This window comes from Cebus imitator, unplaced genomic scaffold (genome assembly GCF_001604975.1).
Source record: "Cebus imitator isolate Cc_AM_T3 unplaced genomic scaffold, Cebus_imitator-1.0 Scaffold137, whole genome shotgun sequence".
NCBI classification, from domain to species: Eukaryota; Metazoa; Chordata; class Mammalia; order Primates; family Cebidae; genus Cebus; species Cebus imitator.
In genome coordinates, this window is record NW_016107452.1 from 100,301 (window position 1) to 110,737 (window position 10,437).

General features: G+C 42.6%; 1 protein-coding gene and 1 long non-coding RNA gene across 2 annotated transcripts in view; one reads left to right on the forward strand and one right to left on the reverse strand.

Annotated features, from left to right (window-relative positions):
* LOC108313434 overlaps positions 1-10,437 on the forward strand; it is a 62,627-nt gene that overhangs the window by 50,606 nt on the left and 1,584 nt on the right. The window contains exon 3 of the long non-coding RNA XR_001829085.2: positions 1,199-1,447. This is a non-coding gene — a long non-coding RNA (uncharacterized LOC108313434). The remainder of the gene's footprint in view (positions 1-1,198; positions 1,448-10,437) is intronic.
* ADAMTS18 (ADAM metallopeptidase with thrombospondin type 1 motif 18) overlaps positions 1-10,437 on the reverse strand; it is a 162,273-nt gene that overhangs the window by 7,863 nt on the left and 143,973 nt on the right. Inside the window, exons 17-20 of the mRNA XM_017541843.2 lie at positions 9,682-9,808; positions 5,330-5,534; positions 3,303-3,485; positions 1,975-2,187 (exon numbers count right to left, since the gene is read on the reverse strand). Of these exons, the coding sequence (XP_017397332.1) occupies positions 1,975-2,187; positions 3,303-3,485; positions 5,330-5,534; positions 9,682-9,808 (728 nt within the window). The remainder of the gene's footprint in view (positions 1-1,974; positions 2,188-3,302; positions 3,486-5,329; positions 5,535-9,681; positions 9,809-10,437) is intronic.

Below are 10,437 nucleotides of genomic sequence, written 5' to 3' on the forward strand. Positions count from 1 at the left end.
CATCTATCCTAACAAGTAAGAGCCCTTTGATCTGATTAGAAGGGTTTTAGGGAAACACTATCTAGCCCAGGAGCGTGTGTCTCCCAGTTAAGTGACTCATAAAGAAGAGAAGCTCCAGAAATACAGAAGCTTCTCTAAGAATGTAGAAACAAATACAGACACATCTAGGGGAGTTAATCACAGCATTTAAAGAATTCCAGACAATCTGTGCAGTTGCAGTAGTGAAGGAGATAGTTCAAAACTAGGAGAGAAAGAAATGGTCAGACACAGCTCTGGAATTAGCTCGGTGCCCAGCCCAACTCTGAGTTGGTGCTTGTTTTATTTTGAGATGGAGTCTAGCTGTGTTGCCAGGCTGGAGTGCCGCAGCACAATCTCGGCTCACTGCAACCTCCACGTCCCATGTTCAAGCGACTCTCCCGTCTCAGCCTCCTGAGTAGCTGAGACTATAGGCATGCACCACCACGCCCAGCTAATTTTTTTATTTCTAGTAGAGATGGGGTTTCATCATGTTGGTCAGGATGGTCTAGATCTCTTGACCTCATGATCTGCCTGCCTTGGCCTCCCAAAGTGCTGGGATTACAGGTGTGAGCCCCCATGCCCAGCCAAGTTGGTGCTTCTTAGAAGTCAGTGATTTCACTGTGCAATTAAAATTTTAACAACTAGACAAGTAATTGCTTTTTTCCCAGAAGACATTTCATAACAAAAGAATAACCAGGAAAAAAATGTAGCCCTTTACATGGACTTAACAATTCACTGCATTTTCTAAAAATCTACATATGCACTGTAATTTAGTATAGTTTCTGTCTCCTCAATTAAAACATGAGTTCCTTGAGGGCATGTCTTATTATCAAATTATCTGTACCATGAGTTTATAGAAAAAATTTACAAAGGGCAAGACAGTAAATATTTCCGGCTGCACGGGCCTGTGGCCTCTGTCACAAGTACTCCTCATCACCTTTGTAGCACTAAAGCAGCTGCGGTCAATATATAAGTGGATAAGCATGGCTACCTTCCAGTTAAACTTTATTTATAAACACATGGGGGAGCAGATTTGGCCTGCTGACCTCTTACTCTAAATTATCTTCTTAGAGTCAATTACAAAAACAATCCATAGCAGTGTGTGTCACAGCTACCACACTGCCTGCCCAGGGACAATCATGCTAATTTCCTTTCCTCTCATCCATGTTTTGGTTTCCAGATCCTCCTGAAGAGATACGTACACAGTATATATACCTCTGCCCGGCCCCTGTGATGAATGGTGAGGTGGGCAGCACCCGAGTCCTCTGAAGAGCTGTGTGACAACATCTGTTGGTTGGAATGCTGGAAGGACCACAACACAGCTTTGGGTTCCTGAAGACATAATGCCCTCTCAGACTTAGCATCACACACCAGTCCTAGCCAAAGATTCACCCAAGACTTCTGAAAGGAAGGGTGCCTCTAGCATCTGGTAAGTTTAAAAGCTGAGTGTCCTTGGCTGAATTGCCTGACATTCTGAGCGTCAAGGACCATACTACCCAGGAATAGGAAACGCATGTAAAGTACTTAGCACCATGCATAGTAATGGCTTGACAAATATTAGCTCTTACATTATTCAGAAACACGATGTAGGAACCAAATGAGTAAAGGCTGTGAGCAGCATTTCTAAAACAAACACTTGAGAGGCAGTTTCAATAGCAGCAATGACCAACATCATCAGGGTATGACTGACCTGGGGCTAAGTGTTTTACATACATTTTCTGATGAATGACAACAAATCACCTTTGCCAGATATTAATTTTCTAGAAATGAAAACAGGTTTGCAGACCGCCCAGGACCACAGGAGCAGAGTTGGCCAAAGAACGAAACCCATTCTATCTTCAAAACCTGAGCCCTTACTTGTATGACCATAAACTGACTCAGAGCAACTGTTTGCTGCATGCCTCATTTTCTCACATCTCATTTGCATACAAACCTCCTAAATCTGCCCGGACCCACCTGCTGCCATGGTGATGAATACCATCCAGCTACCGCGTTGTACACTGGATGGGCTGGACAAGCCCTTCGGTGGCAGGTCTCTTCGAAGTCCAGGGTTGGTTTCTTGATATGACGGCATCTTCGCTCTGGGAACGTGATCAGCTTTCCCTGGAAGCCCTTCTCGCTGCACTTCATCTCCCTCTTCCTCACACCCAAACCACATGATGCAGAACACTAGGAGCCAAGACAGGATGTGGAAAAGTGCAGGGCCCCATGGTCAAATCTTCTGAGCAGATGCAGTTTGACATAAGGTTGCACCATCCCCATGAAATTCGATGGATGGGATGACATCAGGTCAACCACACTCACTCAACCATCTTAAAAAGACACAGCAGCCAAGTACCTCATGCTATACATACGGAAAGCAAAGGTCAGAGAGCTCAAGTGCCTTTCCCAAAATCAGAGATCATGAGCATCGTAAAACAAAAAGGGACTTTGAGATGCCACATGGGTGTGAGATAGAGTCCAAGAGAAAGACAAGATGGGCAGAAGGATTTCCAGATTGAGGGTTACAGACCTCCAGGTCTACCTAAGGCCTGAGACGTTTTAGGAATCTGAGTCGAGGAGGGTAAGGGCCAGATAAAAAGATTAAGAGCTCAATGGGAAGAACCACTGTACAGCAAATAATTGCCCTTCATGTTCACCCAACCTCTTGCACAGAGGACCTAACATGATGAGGGTTACAAATATCCTTTTAGGCTGGGTGCAGCGGCTCAGGCCTGTAATCAGGCCATTTTGGGAGCCTGAGGTAGGCAGATCACTTGAGCTGAGAAGTTTGACAACAGCCTGGGCAACATGATGAAACCACATCTCTACAAAAACTACAAAAATTAGCCAGGTACAGTGATTCATGCCTCTAGTCTGAGGTAGGAGATCACCGGAGTCGGGGAGGTGGAGGCTGCAGTGAGCTGACATTGTGCCACTGGACTCTAGGGCAACAGGGCAAGACCCTGTCTCAGGAATAAATAATCTGACAATGGTTCTTCCTGAAGTCTGGCTTGGGTCAACCTTGAGCTCCCCACAAAAGAAGACTTTATCAAGGCACTTAGCATACCTTATCCATATTTCTCTGTGTGTGCTTTACAAAGTCTTGCTCCCCCACAGCCAGGCATAGGCCTGATCAGTGTAGGAGGTTAGCAATGTTGGGTGAAGCACTCAGGAGAGCAGAAATGACAATTAGCAGGCATTGGGTATAAATATGTGCAAGAGGAAGGAGTTTAGTGAGCCTAGCTGCTAGCAAGTGAGGTGAGCATCTCAGAAAACCTCCAGCAGTGACTTCTAAACCATACCTCACTCCACGAAGAAGCGACCCACTGTAGCCGGTTGTTCTTGGGGCATCGTCCGAGCACGCAGCCCTCCTGCAGCTCAGGTCTGGGGAGGCTGGTACACTGGCTCTCAGGGGGGGCCTCTGAGGCAGGGCCCTTGCACAGGAGTTCACGCTTCCTCACTCCTCGTCCACAGGTCTTGGAACACTTGAGAAGAAAAAAAAATCAAAGTTCCATTTGCATTCCCATTAGGTTTCAGTTGCCACGTTTAAAAAAAAAAAAAAAAGAGAAGCTATACTAAATATGTGAAATGTGGGGTAAACTCCATGAACTAAAGCTCTTTTTATTATGTCTACTTAACCAGCCGCATTTCAATTTCCCTTTATCCATACCCACCATATATATTTGGCTAAAACAATTATTTGAATTCTTTTTGTAAATTATATTCCTAACTGGAAAAACGAGACTAGACTCAACACCATATTCTATTTAGATTTACCCTGTGCTATAAATGAATACATTCTCTCATTTGAAAGAACCCCTAAACAAGCTTAATAATATTCTTTCTCCCTCCTTGACCCTTTATTCCCCTAACACAGAGGTCTCCGATTTTTTTGGCACCAGGGACGGCTTTTACAGAACACTGTATTTCCACGGATGGGCAGGGCGAGGTGGTGCCTCTGGGATAAAACTGTTCACATATATGGTGTGTTAGGTGGTGCAACCTTATGTATTTATTGGGTATAAATATGTGCAACAGGAAGGAGTATTGTGAGGTTTTTCACATATTTATACCCAATAAATACATAAGGTTGCACCATCCCCATGAAATTAGACGGATGGGATGACATAAGGTCATCAGATCATCAGACATTAGATTCTCATAAGGAACACGCCTCCCCGATCCCTCACCCGTACAGTTCACAAGAAGGTTCAAGCTCCTCTGAAAATCTAATGCTGCCACAGATTTGACAGAAGGCAGAGCTAAGGCTGCAATGCTTCCCTGCCCTGCTGCTGGGCAGCACAGCAGCGCAGTTCCTTCTAGGCAACAAACAGGCACTTGTTCATGGCCTGGGGACCCCTGTACGAACAGATATGTCCTAACTTTTTTTTAAAAAAGCCTTACTCCAACCCCTGGTAGGGGATATGATATTGATTTCAGTATATTGCTGAAATCAATCAGAAAGCAGCACCTTCCAGGATCTAATATACCATAAAGGAAAACACAGCAGAACTGTCATCAGTGGTTGCTACCTGGCGTCATAGTTCAGGTGGTAAAACTCTTGCCCTTTTTTCATTGTTCCCTAAAATTGGTTTGCCAGCCATGATTTAGCAGCATTTGTGCTATCACATACAAGTCAGGGTGTAGGGCAGGACTTCTTCCGTTCAGCACCACTGACATTTTGGATGAGATGGTTCTTTGTGGTAAGGAGCTGTGTACGCCATTCACCTCTACCCACTAGATGCCAGTAACACTCATCTCCCCCCGGGCTGTGACAATCAAAAATGTCCCCTGGTAGGCAAACCCACCCACAGTTGAGAACCTTTGCTTTAGACAGAATTCTGAGTTGTGAATGACGGGTAGTTCTATGACTCTTCTAACTTTAAAATTTTATGGCTTTCACTGAGAATTTGTCAACATAGCCAATTTTATGCCCTGCTTTTCTCTGTATTCTTCTAACTTCACCTCTTTCCCATTGAAGTAAGAGTTAAAATCTCTCTACTATGCTTCACTCTGTGTGTGTTTTCCATTTGCTTTGCCGAATTCAGTAGCCAGGTCTCTATGCCAAACTTCTGACACCAGAATCCTTTCTAGCTATGCTCACGACTCTGCCCTCAATGGCCCCCATACTCTAATTTCTAAGGAGGATTTGAAGCTCTGGGATAGGGGTGCTGAAACTTCAGATTTCCTAAGATTCCCTAAAGAACATTAATTAAAATGCTGATTCCCATGAAGATGTAAACGGCCGACAGCCCCTTGGAGAGCAAAGACACCTGTACTTTTGCCTTCATGGGGAACAACACCAACAACTCAAGTTTTTTCCTGTTACCTGAGACCAGGGTCCAAGGCTCCATTCTGGAGGGCAGGCGTGACTGTTGCAGGCTTGGACCTGAGTGGGTGTGCTCACTGGACAGAGAGAATGCAACACTGCTTCCTCCTTTTGGAAGGGCTTCTTTTGCACACACTGGATCTTTCGGCTCTGCTGGCCCCCAGCACAGGACTTGCTGCATGTACTCCATTCACCTGGCATCCAGCTTTCAGAGCAAAACAAATATTTCCAATGAAGCCACACTTTGTGTAATAACTTCCAAAGCAGTTACTGTGAAAGGTGAACCACCTATGGAAGCCTTAGATTGATTTCAGAACCAATAAGGATAATTTGTACACATTGTTCTTTGATGGATGCAGAGGCTTATACTAAAGTGATCCAGATATCAGGAATCAGATTTAATCATCCCATAGTTCTACAGAAAAAATGCATTCCTGCCTCTGCATGGGAAGAAATTCACGTCACTTAAAAATCTGCATAATTCATGGAGTCAAATTTGTTGGGATTTTCACTATGTGTCAGGGACTCTCCTAAGCATGAGATTGGAAAACTTAGGGCGGCAGCACTAAGGAGCCCTGTAACACAGTAGAGAGCTGGGTATGTGAACAAATAAAGACAGTATTTTCTGGTAAGTGCTGCAATGGAAGTCAACACAAAATACAATGATGAGGCTAATGGAAGAGGGGTTCATTTAGAGAAGGTCTCACAGGGATATTTTTAAGTGGGCACTTCCCCAAATTTCTTTTCTGATTACACCTAAATTTACTGATGACTTACATACCTACCCTTATATTCTTTAAAATTTGCCAGTTTTTCTTTCTTTCTTTCTTTTTTTTTTTTTTTTTTCCCAGATGCAGTCTTGCTCTGTCACCCAGGCTGGAGTGCAGTGGCTCAATCTTGGGTCACTGCAACCTCCACCTCCCAGGTTTAAGTGATTCTCCTGCTTCTGCCTCCCAAGTAGCTGGAACTACAGGCATGCACACTGCCATGCCTGGCTAATTTTTCTGTTTTTACTTCCTGTTGATTTGACTAATTTTTGCATTTTTAATAGAGATGGGGTTTCACCATAGTGGCCAAGCTGGTCTCGAACTCCTGACCTCAGGTGATCCACCCACCTTGGCCTCCCAACATGTTGGGATTACAGGAGTGAGGCACAGTGCCAGGCCAGACCAGTTTTTTTTAATAGCTATCTGAGACTTGGTATATATGGTTATCAATTAAAACTATTAACCTCTTCAATAACTACTTTTGATTAATTGAAGTTCTATGATTTAAAGACCTAGCATTAAAAAGATGCACCACAGATGACTGTTACCCCTTTTCCGTCACAGCCCCAACGTCTAAAACTGATCTCGGATTATAAAGATTCCAAGTATCATTTTAAGTAAAGAGACATCAATAAGACCACATGTATTTTTTGCTATTTTTTTCCTCTAGTTTCCCACAGAGGCCAGATGTGTGAAATTACGTCCAGAGAATTTAGCATGAGTACCAGAATTATATGTGTCCTAAAACAATCATCACAATCCCCTACAATCCTATTCAATTAAGGATATCAAATACAATACTCATATTTGTACAATTATTTGTATCCTAAAATAAGATGTAAAGAAAACATATATAACACATTGTATATAATCATATATACAACACATTATATAATTATTAGCTTCAACATTGGCATATAAAATGGCGTTTTTGTCTACCAAATTCAAGTGTCCTCCCTTTTTGTGACAACTATGATGAGTTTGTAACAGTGCTAACAAGGACATAACAAATAGATTATTTTTAAATTTTTTTTCTTGCTCTGTTGCCCATGCTGGACTGCAGTGACCTACTGCAACTTTTGCCTCCTGGTTCAAGTGATTCTCATCTCAGCCTCCCAAGTAGCTGGGACTGTAGAAACCTGCCACCACACCTGGCTTACTGTTATTATTTTTTGTAGAGATGGGGTTTTACCATGTTGGCCAGGCTGGTTGCAAACTCCTGACCTCAAGTGATTTGGCCGTCTCAGCCTCCTAAAGTGCTGGGATTACAGGCGTGAGCCATTGTGCCTGGCCCAAATAGACTTTATGTAACCTACCTCTGAGCTTCAGGCTAACTCTCCATCTAACCTCGCCCTCATCCAACCCTAACTTAGAGCCCAGATACCTTCACTATCTTATCTCTTACTGCTTTTTTAAAATATGTAACACTTCACTAGCAGATGCTACTGCCTGTCAATTATTTCTCTACACAGTCATCTCTTCCATTTGATTTCGGGTTCACTGATGGCGGGAACTTCACATTACTCATCTCTGTCCCACAGTTCAGAGCTCAGGGCCTGGCATAGAGTAACTGCACTATGACATGGTTGCTACATGAGAAAATAAAGGAATTAGCACTGATAAATTCCTTTATCTATATAGCTCTAAGAGTCTAAACCCTTCTTTCTCTTATTATCTTTGCGTAAGAATGGTCCTCGAATAGACCCATATTCCAACAGAAAATACTAGAAAATAAATAATAGGGAGGGAGCAGATCTTAGCCGTGTTACCCCTGCCACTCTTCAGGGCCATTACAAGGGGCTGTTCTGCTTTCAGATAGCCAGTAAATGTGTTTCTGCATTCCTACATGTTAGTCCTCAAGGAAATTTTAGGAGTTGGCCATGACCTGGGCTCTCTCCCTTTCCATGGAAGTACATGTGAATGGGGTTGCCTGGAATAGCCAATGAGAAGAAAGCTCAAAATCAGAAAATGTCAGCTTGCTATTCAAGCACATTGATTATTCCCACATGGATGTAAACACTACAAAGGTTCCACAAGGTTCAGTCGCACTGTTGGGTTCATATCTAAGAGCTGCTGGAATAATTCTTAGAGACGTATTTCTTAGAAAAAGAGGAAAATCCATGGAGCCCCTCTCCCCCAGGTTTATTTCTCCTCTTAGTGTTCACGATACAGTTCCACAGCCTGAGAAAAAAACTGGGTTGAAAGTTGGGCATACAGGATTGCTGAAGAGCTGAAACCCCAAGCGATTATGACAAATACACTATTATTTATGAGAAAATCTGTGTGTATGTGTGTGTGTGTGTATAAAGATTGTGTAATATGATCGCATCACCACAAACCAAACACTACTTATTAAGATGATCTAAAGCATTGGTGAATGCAACACTGCTTTAGAAGAAACTCTGTCCATTCTATATAAATATATTTGGCAGAAGACAAAGCACATAAAAGATACTCCATTTAACTGGGAAGATTACTTAAAATTAGTCTTCAAACAATAGCGTGGCTAAAGTCAATCCAGGAACAACCTCACTGCACTTCTCAAAGGCTACCATCATCAGCGGTAGAGTTACCACTTGGCCTATACCTCATTCTTTTTATTTTGTGTCTTGCTACTGTGTAATTCTGCATTTGGGGTTTCACAGTCTGCATAGTATTAGGATTTTTTAATTCTTGGACCATTTACATAAAAGTTAAGCATACAACCACATGCAAATTGAACTAATTTAGGATTCTGTGTTATTTAAATATCTGTCTGATTCAGTTCAGAAAAGAGGAATCTCCATGTAAAGGTTTAAAAAAAAAAAAAAAAAAGCACCTTCAGTCTGGCACGGCCGCTCACGCCTGTAACCCCAGAATTTGAGATGCTGAGACAGACAGATCACTTGAGGTCAGGAGTTTGAGACCAGCCTGACCACTCCGGCCAATATAGCTAAACCGTGTCTCTACTAAAAATACAAAAATTAACCAGGTATGATGGCATGCACCTGTAATCCCATCTATTCAGGTGGCTGAGACACAAGAATTGCTTGAACCCAGTATGTAGAAGTTGTAGTGAGCTGCTATGAGGCCACTGCACTCCAGCCTGGGTGACAGAGTGAGACTACAACCCCATACCCACTCCCCCTCCTCCAGAAAAGATGCCTTCATATACCAAGTAAGCTTGCTTTTGAATAACCAGTAAATTTCTTCCTGGCTATCAAGCCAAAGTCAAGTGAGTACCAAAAGTAAGTCTGTGTTTTTCAACTCATATATTTAAACATCAACCATCTTCTTTCTTTTTAAAAATTTTTTGAGAGACAAGGTCGCATTCTCATACCCAGGCTAATATATAACTGGCACAATCATGGCTCACTGTAGCCTGGAACTCCTGGGTTCAAGTGATCCTCCCTCTTCAGCCTCCCAAATAGCTGGGACCACACCCATGCCACCACGCCTAGCTCATCTTCTATTACTTTTTTAAGTATTGCATCTACCTTTGACCCACTTTCCAATCGCAGTATTGACACTGGGCTTTTATCATCTTATAACAACCATGAAGGCGTACAACTACAAAAGTCAAAAAGACATTTCGACATGACTTACTAAGCCGGGCAGGAGAAAGCGTTGCATATTTTGGGTTCAGTTACTGGCTTGGTTCTTGCATTGCAGAATGAGGAATTGACTTGAGTATTTTGATCTCGCAAGCAAATGGCCTTTACATTTATGTAACCTGGTAAGAAATCAGAAGTGACAAAGTGAAAACTACAGATTATCATTTCAGTTTGGTTTCTAAGTTTAGCTTCTGATTTACCAGCATTGTGATGTTTTATTTCAGACATGGAATCCAAGTATTTTGTGAAAGCACCTCCTTTTGATGAAATCTGCCACTAATTTGAATTCCATTCCACTCTCTGAGATAATATAGTTCATATTTTAATAATTTTAGCATGTAGATTATTGGTTTTCAAGACTGACATGGACACTGGAACCATAAAGTGATAAATACAATCTTTTGAAAACAGAATGACTGTAAAGGGAAACATCCCAAGCAAACTTTATTATCAGATGGATGATGATGTTCAAAGAAAAACCATCAGTGAGTTATATGTGGAAACCCTAAGATTCAGCCTTACCATGACACATCTCATACTTCCTTAAGAGTACAGGACACAGGGCCGGGCGCGGTGGCTCAAGCCTGTAATCCCAGCACTTTGGGAGGCCGAGGTGGGTGGATCACGAGGTCAGGAGATCGAGACCATCCTGGTCAACATGGTGAAACCCCGTCTCTACTAAAACTACAAAAAATTAGCTGGGCATGGTGGCGCGTGCCTGTAATCCTAGCTACTCAGGAGGCTGAGG